The following is a 27727-nucleotide window of genomic DNA, read 5'->3' on the forward strand; positions in this document are numbered from 1 at the left end:
AACTACGTAGATCTTTTCTTCAACTGGTTGGATTCACAACTCCAATGGAAGAGACCATTATGATTTAAGGTTCAACTTCAACAGTAATTAAAGTAGACATATGGTGTAATAAAAATGTAATTAATTTTGCTATCCTTCAATGAAACATTAAACTGGGACTATGCTTGTTATTATGTTGTAACTTGCTTATCTTGAACTCAGTTCTTTCTCTTAGTTAAAGCAAGGAACTTGGATTTGAATTCAGAATGAGATTCACAACTAAAGGAAACAAAACTATATCAAAGCTTTTGTTCTGCTTTGTATTGATGTCACTCAAAAGGTTACTCATCACCAGATATCCAGATCTACTTACGGTTGTGGTTGTTTTCTGAGAACTGGGTGTAGGGATAATAATTCTGATATTGATCATTACTCTCCCTGTTTGCACAAGTTTTCTCTCTGTGTTTCCAGCCAAAAGGTTGTCATCAGTTATTTGAACAATGAGATTATAATCAGTGACTTTATCAACACCTTGCATGTAATTAAAAGGAACGGCAAGTACCAGCTTGGTGATGTTGGATCCAGCACTTGGAGAGAGTCTAAAGTGGTTGTTGATATTACCTGGTACAAAAAGTAACCTTGTTAATACAATTTGCAGGCAAATAATAGTTATGATATTGCTTTAAGGGTTGGTATTCCTGAAGGTAATTTAACCCATTATTTTAAGTTGTATATTTAGAAATATTTTGATAGACTTCCCATATTACAAGATTTTATTTTATTTGTACTTCTGACACCATTTAAAGGGTCAAGGGTCAGAAAAACATTACATACACCATGCTATCAAGAAATTGTTGCCATGATCAAACTAAGGTTGCAATAGGATTCAGAGCTCTTAATTTAGTCATAGTGTACTGATATATCTGCATTTGGTCAATGTTTTTGAAATCCGAACAATAGCGGTCACGGGTCCAAAATAAAGCGTTATCAATTGTGCTATTCTAAACAATGAGTTGATCATTTAGCTTAAATAAAAACCGAAAATGCTGCAAATAGTCAGCAGGTCAAACAGCATCTGTGGGAGAGAAACAGCATAGTTTTTCAGAGCGATGACCTTTCATCAGAGAGAGTCGGAAATAAGTTCTAAAGTTACAGAGAAAGAGGGGAAAGGCAGCGAAATATGAAAGGGACAGACTGTGAAAGGGCAGGGACCCGGAGAGAGCGAGGACAGGAGTTGCAGTGGCGTCTGCAGAAAGTAGATGGTGAAGATGAGACTAGAGGACGTGCAAGCGGGAGCTGGCAAGTAAATCCGAGATACTGGAAGAGGTAAAGAAAAATGAAAAACTGAATGCTGGAGATACAAAACTAGAATGAACTGCTGAACTCGGTGCTTAGTCTTCTGGTTTGATCTGTCCGAGCTGCTGTTCCTCGAGACTGAGCTTCAGTGGAGTGGTGTAGTGTCAGAGTTTTAGTGGGGAGAAGTTCAGGGTCACCCTTGTGGACTGAAAGGTGGTGTTCCACACTGGAGAAACAATGTTCGTTTAGTCTCACCAATGACTACATCAAGAGCATTGAGTGCAGTACAACAAATTGAAAGAAATAGAAGTAAATCAAGAGTGAGAGGAGGGAAGGGATGGAATTGGATCAATGCTGGAAGCAAAGTGGAAGGGAGTACATTGAAGAAGCTGTAGGAATGTAGTGGTTTGCACGAGATTCTGCTCATTAGTTTATCCCCTGAAATGAAAATAGGGGGGTGAAGAGTCAGCGATCGACAATGCAAATGTGGGAGCAGGGTGGAAATTAACAGCAAAGGTAGTAAAAGTTTTGAGTTGTGTATGAGAGCAGGGAGCAGCAGCAATGGGTCATCAACGCAGTGAAAAGAGAGATGAGGAAGCTTGGGGAGGGCTGAAACCAGGACTATTGCATGTGTCTGACAAAGGGCCGGGCATAATCCACATGGGTTTCCATAGCTAGGTCTTTGATTGGAGGACAAGAAGGTTATTCAGTCAGGTGGTGAAATCGGACTGGTAGCAAAAGGCCCTTAGACTGTCCAGGAGTGGGGCAAAGGAACATCCATGCTGAAAATGAGCTGGTTGAGACCAGGGAGCAGCAGAAGACACCAGAAGTTCACCGGTGCATGTGAGAAGTGATCAGAGGAGACGTCTTCCTCTCTGTCATTCTCCAAGACTTCCAACACTTCCAATGTGATGCCATTATCAGACTCGCCTTTCCCTCCCTGACCCTATCAGGATTCCAAAGGGACTATTCCCTCCACAACAGAGCAGACGCTTGGGTATGGTGTCAGCCGGATGGTTATAGGGAACTGGGCACTGAGGTAGCAAGTGGGGATATGATTTTAGCAATAGAAAAGTGAATACAGCACTTATCTAGAAGTTGAATGCCACAGACCCCCCGGCAATAAGCAAGGATGGGTCAGGCCCTTAAACTAACACGTCACCCATTTGATTGCGGCCTGGTTCATTGCTCCTCTGTGCCACCTTTGTGAGGTACAATTATACATATTAAAATGTGTACTTTTAACATCTCTGCACGTGAAGCAGCCTCTGTCCACCAGTGTGTCACATGTGCAGATGTGGAGATAATAATGTCAGTGGACAATCTTCTGCCCTGCCCTGAAAATGGCTGCTCCCACCAGCACAAAGGTTTGGGTGCTCCTGGCCTTTGTAAATGTTCTCTCTGGTTTTGTGGAGCTGGTCTCAACTACCTCGTGCTACCTACATCCACAGGAAAGAATTGAAACACATGGCCTCACTGCAGAAGAACCTCCCAACTTTTCAACTAAGTTCACGCAGAGAGAATCGCAGAAGGTGGGAGTGCACTTTTTACTGATGCCAGCTTGATATTGACTTTAAGGTTCTGGCCAATGCTACAGAGGACGGACAGGTGAAAGAAGAAACAATCTGGTAGGAAAGCAACATGTTGAAGATAAGTTTATCAATCACATGAACATCGAAACACACAGTGAAATGCACCTTTTGCGTAGAGTGTTCTGGGGGCAGCCCACAAGTGTCGCCACGCTTCCGGCGCCAACATAGCATGCCCACAACTTCCTAACCTGTACATCTTTGAAATGTGGGAGAAAACTGGAGCACCCGGAGGAAACCCACTGCAGAGACGGGGAGAACGTACAAACTCCTTACAGACAGCGGCCGGAATTGAACCTGGGTCACTTGTGTTGTAATAGCATTACGCTAACCGCTACGCAATAGATGTCTAAATTAAGGCAACAAAACAGGAGTGTCTCCACTGATGTACCTGAAGTTATGAAGTAACGGAAAGAGTGAGGGGGAGAGTCCCGGTCTGTACAGGATAATTGGAAGCCTTGAACATTTGTTCCCACAGCTGTGTCATCGAGAATCGCCAGAGAATAAAATTTTGGCTGACAGTCAGGTGGTTCATCATTGGTTGGAAGAATATTCACTGTGACCTAGAACACAAAAATCTCTGATTAATGAGAAAGCTTCCTGGATTACCTTGATTATCAATTTAATCCATATCTGGATTAACCATATCCAGGTCACTGGAAGATACTAGAGAAATTAGTATTATGAAGCCAAGGATATTTGGGAACCACTACATTTAGCCAACCATGAGATCTGTCAGGGCACAGGATAAAGCCACAATAGTGATGTGTATCCATATCCAAATTGTGAGCAATATTCTACATGCATGCTGTGATGAACTCACAGATTTGTGCAATACCAAGGAGGTGGGGATTAACACCCGAAGCTGATATAAACCACTACCCATAATAGTTGCTGATCTTTGCATTCTCTCTGCTGAGATTAGAAAGATCTTTTTTCAAGGACTTGGTCAGTATGAAAAACATTGTAATATGGAAAATCGGAGCAGGAGTAGGCCATTCAGCCCTTCAAGCCTGCTTCACCATTCTATACAATCATGCCTGATCCTCTATATCAGTGCCATATACCTATTTTCTCTCTATACACCTTAAGGCCTTTTGTGCCTAAAAATTGACCTATCTCCTCAAATGTATTCAGTGACTTGGTCTCCACTGCCTCCTGTGGCAGAGAATTCCCTCGGTTCACCATTCTCTGCATGAAGACATTTATTATCAACTCACACCCAAGTGTCTTACCCATAGCTTGAAGCTGTGGCCCCCTCCTTCTAAACACTTTAACCAGAGGAGAAATCCCCATTGTAACCAGTCTATCCATTTTTAATAGCTCATGCATTTCCCTTGTAAATACATTTTAGTTGTCTCAATGAATATAATTAAACCATAATTTATGCTTAAATATATTAGGTCATATTTGAGTTCAGACATTTTTAAGAGTACTTAAAACTACATAGAATTGATAGTGCGTCAATAGAATGAAACACTGCATGTGTGGGGGTGAGTACACTTAGTGGCCAATTTTTGTGCAGCTGGATTTCTACCTTATCAACTCTTGGCTGTAATCTTTCTAATCTCAGCAGAGAGAATGCAAAGATCAGCAACTATTATGGGTAGTGGTTTATATCAGCTTCGGGTGTTAATCCCCACCTCCTTGGTATTGCACAAATCTGTGAGTTCATCACAGCATGCATGTAGAATATTGCTCACAATTTGGATATGGATACACATCACTATTGTGGCTTTATCCTGTGCCCTGACAGATCTCATGGTTGGCTAAATGTAGTGGTTCCCAAATATCCTTGGCTTCATAATACTAATTTCTCTAGTATCTTCCAGTAACCCATTTATGTGGCTGTTTAACTTGCAAGTTAAACTGTGAATATCTATTTTCTGAGTGATCATCATAGCCAATCTTGAATTCATCCACTCCGGTAAGAAATCTCTGCATTCAGGAAGTGGAAATTCTTACTGAATTTACTTTAATCACCTGTTGGACCCAAGGAAATGAAGTTAATGTAGCTGTCACGCAAATGTCCTGGCAAAGGTCAAAAAACTTAACACAAGGATCAAACCTGAATTCATTCCTGTTGATAATCCAGTGAGATGCTGGTAATTCTTTACATTATGGGTTAGTTTTATCCTCTTATACATTCAGTTAGCTTGTATGTTGGACAGAAGGTTTCTCACAAAAATGTTAAGATTTATGACAACAGGGTGTTACTTGATGCTTTAACTCGGCTTAGATTTTCTAAAGTTCAGTGACAGAATATTAGCATCATTGTCAGGTCTGACATTTGTTGTCCTTGAGAAGGGGGTGGTATGCTGATGCATTGAACTGGAAAAATCAATGAAATGGAGAGTCCTTCCATAGTGTGTTGTGATTTTTGATACAGCTGTACAGCTCGATAAGTCATGTAGTAATGAAGAGTGAACCTACTGCATGGGATTTTTCAGGTATTTATTTAACATTATTCAGGCAATTTTGCAAAAATGAAGGAAATTACATTCATGTATCCCCTTGAATAATGTCAGGATGCTCCAAAGTGCTTGAAAGCCTACAAAATGGATTTTAAATGCAGCATTATGGTAAAGAAATGCAGCAACCAATTTTCTCCCACAAAACAGAATGAGCAAAACACTTTAGTGAGGGAAAAGCGGAAAATTATACTAAATAAACAAGGGCTGCAAGATTAGGGAGAGGTGAAAAATGACCTGTCAATGTCATTCCTTTCTAGATTAGTTGAGTTTGTGGGAGATATTTTCATTAACAACCCTACTTTGGTCTTGTTCCCTTTCAGCTTCATCGAGTGTTTTATCGTGCAGGCTAGCAGAGAGTCAGGAATGTCTGTTGTCAATATGCCAAGCAAATTCCCCTGTTGCATTAAATTTAACTTCTTTAATTATTACTTCTGCCATGTCAATGTCAACAAGTAAGTTATTCAGCCATTCAATATTAGAACCCAAAAGTCTCCTGGGTACAGAAACTGAAAAAAGATCATGTATTCTGAACGTTAAGTCTTGTTAATGTTCTAGTTAAGTAAAAGTGATTGAGTACAATATCCATTTAATATTTATTCCAACATGTGGATGAACTAACCTCTAGCATTAGAAAGAACTTACAGTTGTTGTAGCAGCTTTTGTATCATCAGAATCTAAATCAACAGCCTGCACTGTAAGCAAGTACTGGGCAGTTGCCTCATAATCGGGTTGGGCCACAAGATGTATTTCCCCTGATGTTGGATTGATCCAAAACAACTGATTGTAGCCCAGTGTGTTTCCCCCTGCTACAAGTGAGTAAATGAGTTCCTGGCCTGGAAGATCTTTGTCGTCTGCAGACACTTGTCCAATCTTTGTTCCTGCTGGAAAGGGAAAAGTCAGTTATGAGATAACACTGTACAATATCACTATTGTGCGGCAGGCTGTTCTTAAAAGTTCACTTTTAATTTGCCTACCTTTCATAAGGCAAACTTCAGGAGTGTGTTACCAAAGTACTACCAGCACATCTCCTATCCCACAAGGGTCCAAACACCCTTGACCATTGCTACACAACCATCAAAGATGCCTTCCGAGCCACCCCTCCACCCTCACTTTGGTAAATCAGATCACCAGGCTGTGCTTGTTCTCCCTGTGCACAAGCAGAAGCAAAATGAGGATGCAGTGCTATGTACAGTGCTGGTCTGAAGAAATAGATGAGCTTCAATGCGACTGCTTTTGCGTCGGACTGGTTCATGTTCAAAGACTCAGCAGCCAGCCTAGATGAGTATGTCACCACCATCATGGATTTTATCAGCAAGTGTGTTTAGGACCAAAGAGGACAATCCAGGCATTCCCAAACAGGAAACCATGGATGAACTGGAAGATCCACTCCCTAAATTCAGGACTGCAGCATTCAAATCAGGTGACCCTGACCTCTACAAGAAATCAAGATACGACCTCTGTAAAACTATCAGAGGTGCCAAGAGAAAATACGTCCAAAATTGAGTCCCAGACCAGCCGTCAGTTGTGGCAGGGCTTGCACGCTATAAGGGGCTACAAAACAAAGTCGGGCAGCATCGCCAACAACAGCTCATCCCTTCCCAATGAGCTTAACGCATTCAATGCACGTTTTGAACAGAAGGGGATTGGAATGTCACCACCTGCCCCGACAGACTCCAATGCACCTGAACCCACAGTCACTGTTACAGATGCAAGATCAGTCTTCTGGAGAGTGAACCCACAGAAAACATCTGGCCCAGAAGGTGTCCCTGGTTGTGTCCTTAGATCCTGTCCAGATCAGCTGGCAGGGGTATTTGCAGACATTTTTATCCTCTCCCTCCTTCAATCTGAGGTCCCCACTTGCTTTAAGAAGACCACTATCATCCCAGCACCTAAGAAAAACAAGGTAACGTTCCTTAATGACTACTGCATGGTGGCTCTGACATCCACCATCATGAAGTGCTTGGAGAGGCTGGTCATGGCACACATTACCTCCAGCCTTCCAGACAACCTTGACCCACTGCAATTCTCCTACCGCCGAAACAAGTCTACAGCGGATGCCATCTCCCTGGCCCTACACTCATCTCTGGAGCATCTGGACAGTAAAGACACCTACGTTATACTATTGTTTATTGACTACAGCTCTGCCTTCAATACTATAATTCCAATCAAACTCATCTCCAAACTCCTAGTCCTGGGACTCAACACCTCCCTCTGCAACTGGATTCTTGACTTCCTGACCAACAGACCGCCATCAGTAACTGTAGGTAGCAACGCCTCTGGGACAATTACTCTCAACACTGGTGCCTCACAGGGCTGCATCCTCAGCCCCCTACTCAAGGCTGTGTCCTCATCCCCCTACTCCCTGTACACATACTGTGTGGCCAGATTCTGTCTAACTCCATCTGCAAATTTGTAGATGGTATCACCGTAGTGGGCCATATGTCAAATAACAATGTCAGAGTACAGGAAGGAGATAGAGAACTTAGTGACATGTTGTCATGACAGCTACCTTTCCCTCAATGACAGCAAAAAAAAATAGATGGTCATTGATTTCAGGAGGGGGGGCAGTGCACATGCTCCTGTTTACTCAATAGTGCTGAGGTTGAGAGGGTTGAGAGCTTCAAGTTCCTAGGGGTGAACATCATCAGCAGCCTATCCTGGTCCAACCACATAGACGCCACGGCCACGAAAGCTCACCAGCGCCTCTACTTCCTCAGGAGTCTAAAGAAATTTGGCATGTCCCCTTTGACCCTCATCGATTTTTATGGATGCACCATAGAAGGCATCCTATCTGGATGTATCATGGCTTGGTACGGCAACTGCTGTGCCCAGGACCGCAAGAAACTGCAGAGAGTTGTGGACACAGATCAATACATCACAGAAACCAGACTCCACTCTATGGACTCTGTCTATACTTCTCACTGCCTCGGTAAAGCAGCCAACAGAATCAAAGACCCACCCACCCCTGACAGTCTCTCTACAAAAACCTGAAAGCACGTACCACCAGGCTCAAGGACAGCTTCTATCCCACTATTATAAGACTATTGAATGGTCCCCTAGTATGATAAGATGGACTCTTGACCTCACAATCTACCTCAATATGGCCCTGCACCTTATTGTCTACCTGCCCTGCAGTTTCTCTGTAACTGTAACAATTTATTCTGCATTCTGTTATTGCTTTTACCTTGTACTACCTCAATTCACAGTTGTAATGAATTGATCTGTATGGATGGCATGAAAGACAAGTTTTTCACTGTACCTCGGTACATGTGACAATAATAAACCAATTTACCTCCTCCAGCCTGCAATCCTTCAAGAAATCTGCACTTCCCTCATTGGAGATTCTTCTTCATTTTCACCTCTGCATCATTTCCATCCCCCTGCCCTATTCCCATCCCTCTTCCCCTCGTCCCAATCAACTTCCATCACTGTGGCTTCTGTTATTAGGATCTGAATTCTGGAATTATATCCCTGAACCTCCCTTTTTATTTGATCTTTGAAATCCATGTCTTGATCCAAGATTTTGGTCAATTATTACAATGTATCTTCCACCTTGGTCTTGGTGTTAGTTTTTTTGTTCTCAGCTACCTTGAAGTCTTATTCAATAATACATAATAATACATATGTCATTGTCCGCTTTCAAATGCCTGAATGTTTCTGGGAATTATTAATGATGCCTGTAGAAAATGCAACTTTGCAATGAAGAAGACATGTTAATCCAATGGAGAATATTTTCCCAATTATTAATTCTATTCTGGGTCTTTCATCATTGAAGGGCAGTCCTAGCAACAATAGTAGTTTATATTTTTGTAGCATAATTAATGCAGTAGCATGTCCCAAGGGAACTTCACAGGAACATTAACAAATAAAACTGAACACAGTGCCAAATAGGAGGAGGCCAAGAATCGATCTTTACGGGCCTTTGGGGTAAAGGTACAAGATTGGGAAGAGAAGTATTGCAGGCGATTCTTTGGTCATGAAGGAGTAAAAGTCCTTTTCCCTTGAGTGTGTGTGAGTGTCACTCAACTCCTTCCCAACCACTCCCTTAAATCTGGAATGCACAGCAAAGTGAGATCCATGGCATGTATTTATTGCTGTTGCCTGGAATGATCCAATTTCAGCTGCTAGTATTCCAATCGAGCTTTGCACAACAAATGTCATCAGTGTACATCCTACACATGAGGAATTTCATGCTTGATTTCTGGGGACAACTATGTTTCTACAATTTATACAGAAGAACTTGGAAATTCAGTGGCATAGCACTCAAAACAGATTTGAAGCTTTAGACCCCTATTCCCCCATTAAAAGTACGGACAAATAATTGTGGTTGAAGGAGAGCAACAGATTAAGAGGAGGTTAAATATGACAACCAAATTACAAATTGCATTTTGTCTCTGAAGACTACATTAGCCTGGCTAGATTTTACTGGCAATGCCATGGTCAATTACATGAATGCCACCAAATTTAGGCTACCATGCAATGCATTTTCAAAACACTTACGTCCCAAACTTACAGACAGATTCCTGATGGTGGTTCTTTCACTATTCTTTGCTGTTGGACTCTGCACAGAGTTCAGCTGTGGAATATGTACTTGCTGGAAATCAAAGTTTTTACACTGGAGTGCCAGCTCAGATGAGGTTCTGTGGGCCAGGTTTGACTGTGAGCTTATTCGTTTAAGAGGAAACTTGTGTGTTATTTTTAATTATTTAAGCTTGCATTAATTTTTCAATTATTTTAAATGGTTTTGAAGATTTTAATATTTAATTTTTTGAAAAATATATCATTTTCAATATTTTGAATGCTTCTGAACATTAAGGATAATTTTGTGATAAGTTGTGAGAGCATTGCTTATTAAAATCACTATCCTTTGATGTGAATTTGGTAATTGCAAGCTAAATAATTTCAAAGCTTGTGTGGTGTTGGATCAGTACTTTTAAGACAGTAAATAACTTGGAAGTTAGAAGCAAAGGATCGGGAATGGTCAGATACATCTAGCAGTTTAATGAAATGTGCAGGTTGGCATTTCCTTGTTCATTGTGTTCTGATGCCTTTTAAATACAGCACACAAACTGTACCTGAGAGGTGAGCATCACCAGGACAATGCCTGGTACCCCCATCTACATGCCAAACATTCACTTCCTTCCTGATGCAGTGGAGCTGCCGAGTGTATCATCAACAAGGTGCCGTAGAGTGACTCACCACAGCTATTTTGCCAGCACCATCCCAGAAACCACAATCTGCATCACCTAGAAGAGCAAAGGCAACAAACACACCTTCTCTTAGACCTGGACTAGTATCACTATCCTGACCTGGGCTTAGATCGCCAATCCTTTGTCATAGGTGCATCAAAATCCTGGAACACAAACTCTTGCAGACAAGGAGGCAACTCAGTACATTAAGTTAGGGATAATAAATGTCATCCATGACATTCATAGCACAAGAATAAAAATTCTTAATATTAGTAAGATAATGAGGGACCTAAAGCAGGAAGTGTTATTCTGTGCTCCTTCCTCAGGACCTCATTTAGTTAGTGCCTATTTTCTACTTTTTTATGCTAATTTTCATCTTCAGGCTATTCATGTCCTCGCCTGAACCTTGAGCCGAAAAGGAAGAATTGAACCATTTTATTTTTTTAAAGTTTGGTTTCTCCAGGCATTTACTTACTTGCACTGAATTCAGATACGTTGAAGGTATAAGATGTCTGACTGAAGGATGGTTGAAACTCATTTACTGCTGTGACCGTGATGTACACAGTCGCTGTATCTAGGTGAGAAAAGTCGAACATTTAGAACATGTCCATTGAGTTAGTAGTTTCTTTTGTAACATTTAGCATTTAGCCTGCAAACATGTCAGTGCATGATCTGAAGACGCTGCTTGAACTTAGACCCCCTACTTTGTGCACTCTCATCGATTCCAGCAGTAGTTATACTCAAAGTCTTTCCCATTTTGGAATAGTGTTCCCCATTTTAGCAACATTTGGGTACAGTATTCAATTAATCAGCTAACTTTTTTTTCATTCAGTAAAAGATTCAATTTAATTTTGAAGACTTGTAATGGCCATAATTAGCAGAAACTTTCAGTCGTAATAAGAGGGCAGCGGGCGATTTTTTGAGTGTATCCTGCTTCTGCCACAGTGTTTTTAAAATGAGCGCAAAAGCCTATAGAGATTCAGGATGTGCTAAATACAACTTGTGCTGAAAGTTCTCCATTTGTTCATGCCAGGTGCTACTGTTATAGAGTTAAAATGGTGTGAAAATACACAGCAAATTGATCAGAAACTCCATGCTATTTGTTTCAGTAAATCAGATGAATTTAAAAATGCTTTAGTCTTAATTAATTTAATATTGATGTAATGTTTGCTTCCAAGACAAATAAACTTGAGAAATCAAATTTGAAAAAAATAAAAAAGCTTGGCTAGGAATTGGTAAATTCTACAATTTGACTTTGTTTGACAAATATAAGATTATATTCTCTGATGAATGAATCAATAACATGAGCAACTGAGTACAGTGTCTAAAGGTCACTGTAAGTAAAGAAAATAATGATTTATTAAATATTATTCAAAACAATAACATATATGACTTTCAGAGTATTTGATTTTTAGCTCTATTCTATAGCTTTAATAGACAGCAATATTTTTTGAACACCCTTCCAAACAGTGCATTTCTGATCACACTAAGTCACTATCGAATAATTCTCCCAATCATCCCTCTGGCTGTTTTGCCAATGATCTTCACATAGTGTCCTTGGGTTATTTACCTTATTTCTGTAGAAACTGTTTCTCCCTATTTATATTAAAACCCCTCATAATTTGAGCATGTATGAAATCTTCTTCTTTTCTCGTCGAAAGAGAATGATTCCAATGTCTCTAATCTCTCCAAATATAAAAAAATTCCATGAAAAAATCTAAACTATCACAGAGAAGGTTGAAAATGTGTAGAAAATACTTGAAATTCAAGTAAATAGCCTGATTGGATTTTATATGCCAGTATTTAATGATTTCACAGAAAGAAAATATCCTTTTAAACACTAAATAGAATTTGTTGCTTTGATCTCTTGTTGATCACTTACCTTGGAAATGGGGTGGTGAAATGTCTGTGACAACTACTGTCATCATGTAGACATTGCCATCTTCAAGATTAGTAACAGCTTCAAAGTCCAGATCACCAGTAACCTACCAAAACAGATTGCAGTTGAGTGGAATGGAGAGCCCTGAAATATTTTAACAATTAAATAAAAGTGCCTGAGCAATTGTGCTTAAATTTCATGTGGATAGATAAATACAAAATGGGTGCCTGATGGACTTAATATCCTCATTAATATTTCACTGAGTAGGGATCCTGAGGGAGACAGTGGAAGCAGTTAATGATGATTTATTCAAACACCAAATTTTATAGATTTATTTCAGAAAATAATATTTATCAGATGTGAGCAATTTCAGATGTGACTTGTGTAAAGTAACTCTGGACTCCAAACTGTAGAGCCCTCTCTCACTGGCATTTTCTTTGTCTCATATCATCCTCTTCTAGAGATTGTTGTGAATAATCAACAACTCTATTGCCATTCAACTTCTATGACTATAACAGGCAAAATTGTTAAACTGTTGTCTTTATTAATTCCTATACCGTAAGCACTCTGCCTTCATTTCAGTTCCCAGGAGTGGCACAGCAGTTCCTTACTGTGGCAGGATGGAGCCCAAAGGGGGTTAAGTGCATCAGTCACCCTGAGAAACCTCCCAATTCCACTCACGATAGTCTTCCTACCCCAAACAAAGAAATAAAATTTATTCTAAAACCTTTTTTTGGAACGGCATAGTGGTGTAGCTGGTAGAGCTACTGCTTCACAGCGTCAAAGACCTGGGTTCAATCCTGACCTCTGGCACTGTCGGTGTGGAGTTTGCATTGTTCTTTCTGTGACTGTGTGTGTATTTCCTCCTGGTGCTCTGGTTTCCTCCTACATCCCAAAGACGTGTGGGGTTGGGAGGTTAATTGGCTGCTGTGAATTGTCCCGTGTGTGTAGGTGAGTGGCAGATTCAGGTGGGGAGTTGATAAGAATGTGGGGAGAATAAAAATGGGATTAAGGTAGATTGAGTGTAAATGGGTGGTTGATGACTAGCATGGATTCAGTGGGTTGAGGGGCCTGTTTCCGTGCTGTATCTCTGTATGACTCTATTAAAATAATGAAAAGCAAGTTGTGAACAATATATCATGCACGAAGATGGTCAAGGCATAATTTAGCACTCAGAATAAATCCCCAGCCTAGAGGATATTTATTTCAGACACTGGAAGAGACTGTGGAGCCTTGCGTGGCACTGACAACCATACAAGGAAATCAATGGATATTTAAGGCAGTACCAGTAAATTGGAAACAGTCCAATGTGAGACAAAATAAAGAGGGGAGTCCACAAACCAACTAATCATTCTTCAAACAATGAGATTAATTTATCAGGAATAAACCTTAGGAACAATTGAACAGCAACAACCTGTTAGTTCAATTTCAACATTGCTTTTGCCAGAAAATCTCCTCTGTGACTGGACCTCCTGGTTTCTAGGAAGAAGTAGCAACTGGAGTAAACACTACAGTGTTGTGTGTTACAACTTCAATACATTCAATCAATTCCACAAACAGATTATTAACAAAGCTCCATGTTATTAGGGTTCAAGGCCATATATGTTTTTGGATAACTGTGTGAAAGGTAGGAAAGAAACATAATGTTTATGTGGGGCAGCTGTTTTAATTGGAGTGATCAAGGGATAATTGCAGTTTCTTATTTATATTTGTTTGGGATGTTGACACTTAATATGCATTGTTTGGTTCCACCTGCCGATTTAACCAAGGAAAGTTCCTAGAAATGAGGACATTAGGGGTGTCCTAAACTGGCTTAAATATTACAGAGTGAATCCAAATAATACAGACTGAGCTTAACAAAATGCAAAATTCATTATTTTAGTAGAGTCATAGAGAGATACAGCACAGAAACTTTGTCAGATGAATAAATTCAGAAAGTTTAAAGTATTTTGCATGTGAAAGGAAAAATTGGCAACAAATATTTGCTTATCGGGGTTTTCCCTTCTCTAATTCTCTTTGCTATAGTACAGTCATCAAAGTTGATTGCCATAACATCCAAGCTCAATTGGATCTTTATCTCACCTTAGATCTTGACTTTGTGCTAGCTGTATAGTGTGATGGAAATAAAGATCACCATCATAGAGTCACAGAGGATAGAAACTGGCCCTTCAACCCACCAAGTCTATGCAAACCATCAAGCACTGATATTAGTCCTATCCTGACCCATTTTATTCTCCCTATATTCCCATCAACTCACCCCCAGATTCTACCACTCGCCTATACACTAGGGGCAATTTACAGTGGTCAACTAAACTACTAACCTACATGTTTTTGGGATGAAACCAGAGCACCCGGAGGAAACCCACATGGTCACAAGGAGAACGTGCAAACTCCACACAGGCAGCACGGGAGGTCAGGATCAAACCCAGGTTGCTGAAGTAATGAGGCAGCAGCTGCACCATTGTGCCATCTTTAGCTACGTGAATGCTATTGGACAAAGTCATGTTCTATCCCTATGTCCACAGAGGATCCATTAATATTCCTTGCTGAAGCAGATCATTGGTAGGAGTATGAGTTGGTTTCACCCCACTTTTCCCCAGACAATGATACCAAATGCACACAAGAACACCACAAAATAGGAGCAGAAGTAGGCCACCTGTCTCCTCAGGTCTGTCTCGCCATTCAATATAATTATGTCAGGTCGAACCAAGACCTCAACAACTCTTCTGTGCCAGATTCCCAGAGCCCTCAAAATCAAAGTCAAAGTCAATGCACAAGTTCATGCATGCAAAGGTGAAATGAAAAACATACTTGCAGCAGCATCACAGGCACATAGATTTTCATTGTACTTGTGCATACATGTAATTCCCTGATCTTTCAAGAATATATCCACCTCCAATCTAAATACTTCTAATGATCTAGCCACTATTACACTGTGGGGCACTACCCTCCGCAAGAAGAAATCTCTACACACCTTGGTTTTAAATGGAAGGCTCCTTACATTTGAAGCCATGCCCCGCCATTCTAGGCTCTCCACCACTGGAAAATATCTCACTGTATACATTGGCACGCCCCTTCAGGATCTGATATGTTTTCAATCTGATCACTGCTCATTCTAAGCTCTAATCAATACAGAACCAACTTGTTTGGTCTCTCTTGATAGGACAATCCACTCATCCCAGAAATTAGCCTGATGACTCTTCACTAAGTGTAGTACAGTGCTTCTTCTCTCTCGATTGAAACTTATCAACACAGATCTTTCCTGTGGACCACCTCAGCACCACACTAGGTGCCTTTAGTCTGTAAAACTTCAGACAAGCTGTAAGGTTGTTTTTAAAAAAATCAAAGATTTTTTTCCCCTGTTGCAAAGGTTCATTTTTTCCTCTAAAGGCAATTGTCTCTGGAGAGAGCAACTGATCTGGTTCCAGAATACATGCTGAAAAGAGAAACTCTCTTACCACAATAGTAGTACTATTCTTCCCATTCAAAGCAAATTTTCCACCAGTCCTGAGACCAGGCTGAAACGAAGTAGTAAACTGGCTGTTTGCAAGATCCACGTCATTATCTTTGCAGGATATAGTAACAATTGTTGTACCCTTTTTAGTTGTTTCTGGTACCTGAATACTGAACAAGGTCCAAAGTGAGCAGTTGTTTCTTTTTCAGAACTCTTAATTTTATGATCCGTATAACTTTCTATCACTGACATGCAGCTTGGGTATAGCTAACTTTGAAATAACATCAAATGAATAGTAGATGTCATTAAAAATATCATGTAGACAGACATAAGGGAACATGGGCAGAAAGTACAGTGGTGTACAAGGACCATAACATTTCCCGTAGTATATTGAATTTCAGGTTCACAAGTGTTAGTTAATTCAAAACAATGGATTGGAAACTCGGGTGAAAGCCCTCTCAGGGATAGAACTACAAACATACAGATTATGAGCAGGAATAGGCCACTCAGCCCCTTGAGTTTTCTCTGCCGTTTAGTAAGATCATGGCTGATCTGATTGTAAATTCAAATCCACATTCCAGCTTAGCCCCAGTAACCTTTTATTCCCTTGACATACAAGAATCAATCTACATCCACCCTAAAAAATTTTCAAAGACTCTGCTTCCACTGCCCTTCAGGAAGAGAGTTCCAAAACCTCATGACCCTCTGAGGGAAAGAAACATTCTCCGCATCTCTGCCTTAATTGGGCAACTCCTTAAATTGTGAACAGTGAACAAGAGGAAAACATCTTCCCCACATCCACCCTGTCAACACCCCTCAGGATATAACATGAGTCATCTCTGTCACTGTTAAATTCCAGCAGATACAAGGCTCGCCCGTTCAATCTTTCTCGTAAGGTAACCCACTCATTTCATGTTTTAATGTAGTAAACCTCTTGTGAACTATTTCTAATGAATAAGACCAATCCAGTATACAGTAATCCATATGTGGTCTCCCCAATATCCTATGTAAATGAGGCATAACTTCCCTACTTTTGTACTTCAATTTCTCTGGCATTAAAGGAAAACATTCTGTTAGCTTTCCCAATTACTTGCTTTACTTGCATGCTCCCCTTTTGTGAATCATGCATCAGGACACCCAAATCCTTCTGCACCTCAGAGCTCTGTAATCTCCCACCATTTAGGTAATGTCCTTCTTATTCATTTTTTCCTGTCAAAATCAACCTTTTCCCTATATGCCAGATTTTTGCCCACTCACCTACCCGTATCCCTTCAAATTTGCTCTCCACAATTTACTTTCTTACCTATCTTAGTATCATCAGAAAGTTCATCAGCAACTTTCGATGCCTAGATCCAAGTTGTTTATAGAAATTGTAAAAAATTGAGTCCCTGGCATTGATCCCTGTGACACACCACTCATTATATCTTGCCAACCAGAAAAACACCAATTTATGCCAATGCTCTGTTTTCAGGGGATGTGAACAATTGTGAGAAATTGCACTTTTGGCATTTAGTTTGACAGTTTGTGTTAACGTAGGATGGTTATATGCTGCTGTAGTAGGTATTTCACATGAAGGTATCTATCTGTAGCTCCAGAATTTTTTATGGTGCTGCAGTTATGATCCCAGGAGAGTTGACAACGTGACTGCCTTTTTTGAATCAGCCAATTATGTGCCTTTGAAGTGTTGTTTTGACTGCTGCTCTGTGTTCGTGTGTTTCCCGAGCTCTTCCTAGTGGATCTCCCACTGGAAACTGAGGTCAGAAGTCAACATTCATGAGTATATTAAGGACTAACGGAATGAGGTGGCTCAAGCCTTTATGTGTAAAAGACATCTTGAAATCCTTTTAAGTCCTCCTGCTATTGCAGATGGATGAATGATTGTCTCAAAGCAGAACTTGATTTTGTTTTGACTATGCAGCCTTGGAAACTCACTGCAAGTGATCTGCTGCAGAGAACTGATACCATTTGGACAAGAGCAAACAGAGTCTCCAAATGTGCCCAAATGTGTACACTTAAGGAGGAAATGTGCAGGTATCTTAATAATTACTCGGTTAAGTGCTTCCTTGAGCAAATAAATGAAAAGATCTTGTCACTCAAGTTTCCCCTCCCGACCCCACCCCCCAAAGTCACACAGCATGCCAACTTCACTTTTTTACCTCATGACGGTTCTAGCGCAGCACCACGAAGCAATTATACCCTTTCATTCAACAACTGTTCACTGACTTTGTAAATGCACGAGCATGCTTGCTTTGGCAAGGACTATTTCTGCCATACAATTGCTTGTGCACCATTGCCCATTGAATTTTGCAAACTTGAAACAAAAAGCAAACAGGCAGCCTGTTAAGTGTTTATCGGATTCTTGAAAGAGGCCGTTGGGTTGGGGAAACTGAGTACCACACACCTGCTCAGATTTCCATTGCAACCCTAACCGTCCCTTTTAAATCCAAGGTAAAGAGATCCCACAAGTGATGGATATTTAAATTAAAAAAACAGAAAGCATTGGAAATGCGAAATAGATCTGTCAGCATTTGTAAATCAAATGACTGATTATTACTTTTCTGGTAAGCACTTTACCCATTTCTGATGAGGGATAGGCACCTGAATTCTCAAATGATGCCGATTAACATGTTTATCTTTCTGGCTTTTATTTTCTTTTTGGCATGTATGTGTGTTTTCGCATATATAGATATATATGTTTGTGTGTGAATTTGTACAACAGTCCTGCACATAACAGATGTCATCATGTGTGGAACAAGAGAGCCCTGTATACCTCAAACATTTTGGATCTGTGGATAATAATGATTGTAATGGGAAGGTCTCCCAATTTCACACAAGTTCAGTCCTTTTCTTTTTGTTTTCATTCTACCTCTTTACAATTGGAAACATGCAGGTTAGGCCTGCAGATAAAAAAAGACAACAGTAGCAACTTCCTAGAATATTTTTCTTTCTTAATGTGACGGCAGAGCTGGAGGTCACAGCCTGACTTGAATTGAATTCTAACAACAACTGTCATCTCTCAGTACAACACCTACAACCTCTGTAGAAGCATCAAAGATGAGCTTCAAGGAGGAGCACCAGGTGAATACTGACCACAACTGAGGAGAAACAAGAGATGGAAGCATGGTTGAAGCCCCAACTTCTGAATAAAATGTACTGACTCAAAATATTTGTCCTCCAAATGCAGTTTTCTGGCAGTGTATCAGTCTTTCATCAAGTTATTTCATTCTATGTAAGCTGCACACAATCACACCTTAACTTTGCATTTTCGATCTAGGAATGGACCATCAAGTAGAGGATGGATACTCCATGGTACTCTGGGACAGAGCACCTCACCCCACCCCAGCTACCATTCTTTCACTTAAATTCCAAATTCTGGATAATTTCCAATAGAAATTCACTATAGGGGCAGTGGAACTTACTTGGCCCCAGCCTTCACTGTGTCAGAGTTGGAAACCATAAAACACGGTTTCAATGACCTCTCCATAACACAGCAGCCTTTGCCCTCAACATGCTGAAGAGTGGGAAACACATTGATACGATCACAAAGAAGGCACACCAGCAGCTCTACTTCATTAAGCGTTTGAGGAGATTTGGTATGTCACCAAAGACTCTTGAGAATTTCTACAGAGGTACAGTGGAGAGCATTCTGACTGGTTGCATCACCACCTGGTATGGAGGCTCCAACGCGCAGGATCACAAGAGGCTGCAGAGAGTTGTGGACTCAGCCAGCTCCATAGCTCCATCACGGGCACAACCATCCCCACCATCGAGGACATATCCAAGAGGCGGCGCCTCAAGAAGGCGGCATCCATCACTAAGGACCCTCACCATCCAGGACGTGCCCTCTTCTCATTACTACCATCGGGGAGGAGGTGCAGGAGCCTGAAGACTCACAGTCAATGATTCAGGAACAGCTTCTTCCCCTCCACCATCAGATTTCTGGACGGTCCATGAACACTACCGCATTGTTCCTTTTTTTTGCACTATTTATTTATTTTGTAATTGGAAGTAATTTTATGTCTTTGCACTGTACTGCTGCCTCAAAACGACAAATTTTACGTCATGTAAGATGGCAATAATAAACTGATTCTGCTTCTTTCCACAGATGCTGTCTCAATCCCAAACATTATTAGGTTAGTGGCACTAACGTACATGATTGTACACCAGTGATATGTCAGTAGAAACTCTATCCCATAGGAGGGGCTAAAGAGCCTTATACATAAGAACATAAGAAATAGGAGCAGGAGTAGGCCATCTGGCCCATCGAGCCTGCTCTGCCATTCAATAAGTTCATGGCTGATCTGGCCATGGACTCAGATCCACCTACCTGCCTTTTCCCCATAACCCTTAATTCCCTTACTATGCAAAAATCTATCTAACTGTGTCTTAAATATATTTCATGAGGTAGCCTCTACTGCTTCCCTGGGCAGAGAATTCCACAGATTCACTACTCTCTGGGAAAAGCAGTTTCTACTTATCTCTGTCCTAAATCTATTCCCCCAAATCTTGAGGCTATGTTCCCTAGTTCTACTCTCATATTTCCATTCTAGTCCCATCATTCTAGTCTCACCTACCAGTGGAAACAATCTTCCTGCCTCTATCTTATCTATTCCTTTCATAATTTTATATGTTTCTATAAGACCCCCTCTCAATCTTCTGAATTCCAGCGAGTATAATCCCAGGTGACTCAATCGCTCCTCATAGGCTAACCCCTCAACTCTACAATCAACCTGGTGAACCTCCTCTGCACCGCCTCCAAAGCCAGTATTCATCCCTCAAGTAAGGAGACCAGAACTGCACGCAGTACTCCAGGTGTGGCCTCACCAGTACCCTGTACAGTTGTAGCATAACCTCCCTGCTCTTAAATTCAATCCCTCTGGCAATGAACCATAGAACCAGAGAACCATAGGACAATACAGCACAATACAGGTCCTTCGGCCCACCATGTTGTGCCGACCTTTAAACCTCGCCTAAGACTATCTAACCCTTTCCTCCCACATATCCCCCTATTTTAAATTCCTCCATATGCTTATCTAACAATCTCTTGAACTTGACCAACGTATCAGCCTCCACCACCACCCCAGGCAGCGCATTCCATGCACCAACCACTCTGGGTGAAAAACCTTCCTCTGACATCTCCCTTGAACTTCCCACCCATTACTTTAAAGCCATGCCCTCTTGTATTGAACATTGGTGCCCTGGGAAAGAGGTGCTGGCTGTCTACTCTATCTATTCCTCTTAATATTTTGTATACCTCTATCATGTCTCCCCTCATCCTCCTTCTCTCCAATGAGTAAAGCCCTAGCTCCCTTAGTCTCTCCTCATAATCCATACCCTCCAAACCAGGCAGCATCCTGGTAAATCTCCTCTGCACCCTTTCCAACGCTTCCACATCCTTCCTATAATGAGGCGACCAGAACTGGACACAGTACTCCAAGTGTGGTCTAACCAGAGTTTTGTAAAGCTGCATCATGGAGCTGCATCCAATGAAGCCCAACATTTCATTTGTCTTCTTGATAACCTGTTCCACCTGCAAACCAACCTTTTGCAATTTATGCACAAGCACTCCCAAGTCCCTCTGCACAACAGCATTCTGCAATCTTTCACCATTTAAATAATAATCTGATCTTTTATTTTTCCTTGCCTGACCTTGCATTTACCAACATTGTACTCCATCTGCCAGACCCTTGCCCACTCACTTAACCTATCTATATCTCTCTGCAGACTCTCTGCATCCTCTGCACAATTTGCTTTCCCACTCAATTTAGTGTCATGCCACTGCTGGTTCTGAGGCTTGACAGATAGCTTCCCCTGTAATCTAGAAATAAATAATGGGAAATGTGCAAAGCAATTATCATTGGAACAACTGCACATCTTCAAATAAGAATCAAGTTCTGGCTTCTGGTGACTAAAATGTTCTGTAAATGTTTCTCTCCTGATTGATATTAGAAATCACTTTTCACAATTATCTTGGGTTGTACTTGTTTTTGCATGTTGTAACTATTATTTGACTCCTGAGGTTGTGAACACATCCTCCTGTAACTCAGTTCTATTACCAACTACCCCTTGACAGGACCATTGGATTGTCTTGGATGCCTATGAATGCTATTGACAGCCATTCAAAAACTGAAACTGCACCCAATCTGTAATAAGACATGATTCCTCACCCAAAATTTGATGATCCAACATGGATGAATAGGCTATCAGCCAGTGTGCTGAGTGACTAGTGCTCAGATGGCATAACGTGGAGTTAATTTAAATCAATTCTGTGACCTCCATGAGTTTAGCACACAGCAGGTATACAGTAAATGAGTACTACCTGTTATTAGGTGAAGATGGCAGAACAAGCCTAAGTGCCCAGTAATCAAGATGACTTGTCCAAGGGGCTTCATGGTCTGATATCAGCTCAATTTGGATGTTATTTGGGAAGCGTACTTTGAAGCCATTCAAGTCCAATAAGTCTGGGCATTCTTCAATATTTTTGTGTGTGCCACACATAGAACATAGAACATTACAGCACAGTACAGGCCCTTCAGCCCACAATGTTGTGCCGATATCTTATCCTGCTCTAAGATCTATCTAACCCTTCACTCCCACATAACCTTCCATTTTTCTATCATTCATGTGCCTATCTAAGAGTATCTTAAAGGTCCCTAATGTATGTGCCTCCACCACCTCTGCTGGCAGTGCGTTCCATGCACCCACCACTCTCTGTGTAAAAAACGTACCCCTGACATCCCCCTTCCTCCAATCACCTTAAAATTATGCTCCTCATGTTAGCCATTTTTGCCCTGGGAAGAAGTCTCTGACTGTCCACTCGATCTATGCCTCTTATCATCTTGTACACCTCGATCAAGTCACCTCTCATCCTCCTTCTCTCCAAAGAGAAAAGCCCCAGCTCACCTATCCTCATATGCCTGATAAGCAATTACAGGCTTCCAGCACTGTTCTGTTACAGCTTCCTCCATATTCTCATCCCTTTCAACAGTTTAACTGAAAAAATACGGGCCCATAGTTAAAAAATACTTCAGCTGAAACTTATCCTTGTTTTCCACACACAGCATACAGAACAAATCTCCCCAATAAATGGCCACTCCCATCATGTAATGGAATCGACTTTTATCTCATGGAACACTTCTAGCTTTACCGATGTTTGCAGTGACAAAGGAATGAGTTCACAAGGTACCTGTGTGTATGTGGGAAACAGAAGGGTTGGTTATCATTGACGTCTCTTATGTTGACTATAATGGTCATTGAGGCTGTATGCCCTTGAGAAGGACTGTCTTTAGCAGCGACTTCAAACTCTTGCATTGGAACATCTCTGAAAGGTCCATTATCTCGGTCAATTATTGCAGATACAATCAGCTCCCCCGTAACTGCAATAGAAAAGCACCATACCACACTTAAAATAATATTTTTCTTTATAAATTCTAACTATTTTGGGGAATGGACCATTGCAAATATTAGTAAGAACCAGGAACCATTAGAGTACTAGGCAAGGAAAGGATCTCTACTGTGTTCCCTCTTCCCTCATTGCAGGATCAGTCCCACAATTTCAAAAGCCAATGGATTATAGAAGAGCTTTTGTTCCCAATGAAACCACACTCCAGCAAAGTATCAATCCATTCAAGAAGGAGGAACTGAATGAGAGAAACATCTTTCAGCTGGTGAATATAAAGGACCACTGGGGATAATGCAAGACATGTTGTTTGAGGATGGGGTCAGAACTAAGAACTACCTATCTAATATTAAACAGGTTGTGATTATTTTCTTTAGGGAAGAGACTTCAATATTAACAAATAGAGTTCTTTCAAACTGTGAATGGATTGGAGAGTATTAATGTGGAGAGAAAGGTCAGGGATGGCAATAAATCCATGAGGGAAATAAGGTCAAACTTTCAGACAGTGATTAGAGTTGTTACTGTGGAATTGATTGAGGCAACCAGCTTCGGTACTTTCAAAACAAAGACAGGAAACTTGATAAGTCCATTGGAAGAAAAAGGAATAGTAAGATGCACTTAAAGATTGAGATGAGACAAATGAAATATTCTGTGGAATATAAACACCAGCACAGTTAAATAAAGAAATGGCCTGGTTCTTTGCTGCATGTTCTTTGTGCTACAGCCATGATACATTTTTTTTTGTGCTGATCATTTGTCTTGCTTTTGGAATGATGTGACCTCTTTAAAAGCAGTTCTGTCATTTAGTAACCTAAAATGAGTAAAGAACTATTTAAGTTTTCTAATACTCCTTTGTTGTGCTTTAGAAATTGACAACAGCTATTTCTGAGTCACACAAAACTTGCATGGTAAAGTGTAGTTAAAATCTACACGCGTTGATTGCTTTATTTTGCATGCGTCTTGGTAAAAGTGATAAATCGGTCTCACCTTTGTGTGTGGTACCTTAGGTGTGAAAATGAAAGGATAAGTTAATGGATGCTGGATATTTATTCAGCTATTGAATGCTACAAATCGTCCTGGGGTTGTCAGTGCCCGATTTATGGACACCCATACATTCGAGTGAGCCGCCATAATATTAAGTTCAGAAGTCCAATATACAAACATACGTTTCTCTCTCACTCGCTCTCACTCCCCTTTTTGTAATTGTTCTTTCTTATCAGTCTTTTATATCTTTGATGCAGTTCATTACAATACTGTGGAGCTGTAGTTCCCATATGGAATGATTTTTGTGCGGTTTCCAACTTATGGACAAAATCGACCTGAGGATGTCTCTAAAAACGTAAACTGTTTGTTATCTGGGAATGCAAGATTTCCTCCTGGTTTCTAAGCATGGTGTCAACATTGTAGGGTTGTCAACTTTTTAAATGCTAGGTTCTGGATCTATTTTAGCAGAAGGTCCTTGTCTTTAGGGGTGGGATTGGCAGCTTAATGTTCCTAGTTACAGGATTTTCAAACAATATAGAAAGGGGAATAAAACAGCAGCACAGGTGGCAGCGACAAGAATTAGGAGCAGCAATGAGCACCCTGCTCACCATTCAGCATCGTCTTGGCTAATCGTCTACCTTAGTCCCACTTTCCTGCACTATTCCTACATCCCTTGATATCCCTAATATCCAGAAATCTACCAATGTCTGTATTGAATGACTGAGCTATCATTGGCCCCCCGGGGTTGAGCATTCCAAAGATTCACAACCCTCTACAGGAAGAATTTTCTCCTCGTCTGTTGCCAAACAACCTACCCCTGACCCTGAAACAAGAACACAAGAAAATAGGAGCAGGGGTAGGTCACCCGACCCCTCACCTGAACCCTAACCTTTACCTTGCCCCATCATTCAACATCATCATGGCTGATCTGCCCCAAGCCTCAACTCCTCTACTGTGCCAGTTCCCTGTCACTCTAAATTCCTCAATCTTTCAAATATTTATCTATCTCCACCTTAAATATATCCCATGATCTGGCCTCCACCACCCCCAAGGCAGAGAATTCCAGAGATTCATGACCCTTGAGAGAAGAAATTTCTGGTTGCCTCAAGTTTAAATGACCAGTCTTTTTTGGTTTGCAGTAAAACCCTCTTCTTCGAGACTCTCCCACTTGTGAAAACATCTCAACATCTACCTGAAGTCCTGATGAAGGGTCTCAGCCCAAAATATTGACTGTTCATTTCCCTCCACAGGTGCTGCCCGAGTTTCTGCAGTAGTTTGTGTTGTGCTCTATACCTATCCCGTCAAGCCCCTTTACCAGCTTATATGCTTGAATAAGGTCACCCCTCATTCTTCTAGATTCCAAGGAATACAGACCTGAACTGTCTAGCTTTTCTTGATTGGACAACCTCTCTTCCCAGACTGTGACTCCTGGTTCTAGACTCCTCAACCAGGGAGAATGTCCCTGAATCAGGATTTTGTAAGTTTCAGTGAGATCACCACACAATCTTCTGAACTCTGGAGAACACAGTCCTAATCTACCCAATATTTCCTGGTACAGCAACCTTGTTGTATCAGAAACCAATCCAGTGAATCTTCATTGCTCTCTGTCTATGGCAAGTATATACTTGGGTAAGGAGATCAAAACTGCACTCATAACTTTAGGTCATCAAGGTCCTATTTAATCGCAGCAAGAATCTTTATTCCTGTGATCATAATTCAGTAAGATCTGGCATAGTTAAGGAAAAGAACTAAGATAAAAGAGGAGTAAAGATTCTAAATTGGGATAAAGTCTATTTTACTCGGTTGCAAAGTGAATTGGCAAAAGCAGACAGGGACCAGTTTCTTGAGAGTCTCACAGCAATGGAAGATTTTCACAAAGTAGATTCAAGACAAAATTCCTGCAAAGAAACAGGGTGGGATTGCCAAATCTAGAGTCCCCTGGATACAGTATGGGTCAAGCTAGGAAGTAAAGCTAGGTTGGGTAGCTCTGTCACTGATACAAGGAGCCTCCTTGTGTGTAGTAACTTTTCTATCATTTACGTACCTGAATTAATGGTGAAGTATTGGTTTGGAGCAGTCATAAAATAAATCAAGCTGACTGATGTACCATCATCATCAGGATCATAAGCAGTAACCTTTCCGATTACTGAACTGGGTGGCTTTTCTTCCAAAATATTGAATATTGTTTTATTTCTGGAACAATACAAATGTAACAAGGCAACTGGCACACACAATTCAGCAAAACCAATGAACTAATTTGCTGAGGCTGTATTCAAAGCATGCTGTAAAACATTTGCTCTAACACATTTTCCGTGGTGATGTCAAATGGGGAAAAAGTAAAAGCTAGGTTCTGTATGAGTTACATTGATGGTAATGTCATGGGATTAATGAGTTCGAGCTCAAATCCCAATTTGGCTGTTTGATAATTTCAAATTCTTGAGAATTTTTTTAAAAATTAGAAATAAAAAGCTGGTATCTGGTTGTCAGATTGCTATAAAATCTATCGTGATTCAATAGCATCCAAAAGGTCACACCAATGTGACTGACTGAAGTCTCCTCTGAAATTGTCTAAGCTGTATAATAACCCATTCAGTCATATCAAAACAGATTCAAGAAGAGGGCCCTCCAGAACCTCTGGGCAATTATACAAGGGCATTAAATTCTAAGCTCACCTGCAATGCCAACATCACAAAATAATTTTTTTTGAATAATGGGAGTCTAAAACAAAATAGCAATTGGTGAAGATAAGATACATGTACCACATCAATTCTAAGGTAAAAGAAAAGGGAATGTTTTAAGTGTCTTGGAACTAGTTCTTCAGAACCAGTTAGTATTATTCACTTTTCAAACATCCAATGAACTGGGCACGCTGACCATTTTCTTGCTTCATTATTTATAGTTTGACCTTTTAATTTCACAGTCCCTTTTCTCGTAGCTGCATCTGCTCAGACACAGGCTCTTGGTGAATGCCAACATTCAGTAAGGTAAAGGAAAAAAAATTAAGTACTTACTGCTTGAAGACTGGCCAGTTGTCATTCACGTTAATTAAATTGACCACAATAATCCCTGTGATGCTATTACCCGTTGTATCCTTTACTGTCACTATCACACTGAAGCTGTAAAAATATAAAGCAATAATCCTGATAGTCAACAATAGAAGAGCTTGTAATTACATAATGCCTTTAACATAGCAAAGCATCCCAGGAGTTTCACAAGTTGGTTATCAGACGAATTTTGATAAAACATTTAAGGCAAGATGACAAAAAGCTTGATTAGGGTTTTGAGGAGAGTCTTAAAGAAGGAAAAGTGGAGATATATCGGGAGTGCTTATGGCCTTGACAGCTGAAGGTATACCTGGCAGTGGTGGGATAATGATAGCTCTGGGGATGAAGAGGAGGACTGGATTGGAAGATTGTATATTTTTGAAGCTTGAAGGGATGGAGGAGATTACTGAGATCGTGAAGTGGGGATAAGATTTCTTTAT

At 40.7% G+C, this 27727-nt stretch overlaps 1 protein-coding gene across 1 annotated transcript in view; it reads right to left on the reverse strand.

Annotated features, from left to right (window-relative positions):
- Window positions 1–252: 252 nt before the first annotated feature.
- LOC127578535 (cadherin-related family member 3-like) overlaps window positions 253–27727 on the reverse strand; it is a 52133-nt gene continuing 24658 nt past the window's right edge. The window contains exons 5-14 of the mRNA XM_052030674.1: window positions 27255–27359; window positions 26288–26436; window positions 23047–23236; window positions 15865–16030; window positions 12410–12512; window positions 11003–11101; window positions 5981–6219; window positions 3256–3427; window positions 353–600; window positions 253–258 (exon numbers count right to left, since the gene is read on the reverse strand). Coding sequence (XP_051886634.1) covers window positions 253–258; window positions 353–600; window positions 3256–3427; window positions 5981–6219; window positions 11003–11101; window positions 12410–12512; window positions 15865–16030; window positions 23047–23236; window positions 26288–26436; window positions 27255–27359 — 1477 coding nt within the window. The remainder of the gene's footprint in view (window positions 259–352; window positions 601–3255; window positions 3428–5980; window positions 6220–11002; window positions 11102–12409; window positions 12513–15864; window positions 16031–23046; window positions 23237–26287; window positions 26437–27254; window positions 27360–27727) is intronic.

This window comes from Pristis pectinata, chromosome 15 (assembly GCF_009764475.1).
Source record: "Pristis pectinata isolate sPriPec2 chromosome 15, sPriPec2.1.pri, whole genome shotgun sequence".
Taxonomy (NCBI): domain Eukaryota; kingdom Metazoa; phylum Chordata; class Chondrichthyes; order Rhinopristiformes; family Pristidae; genus Pristis; species Pristis pectinata.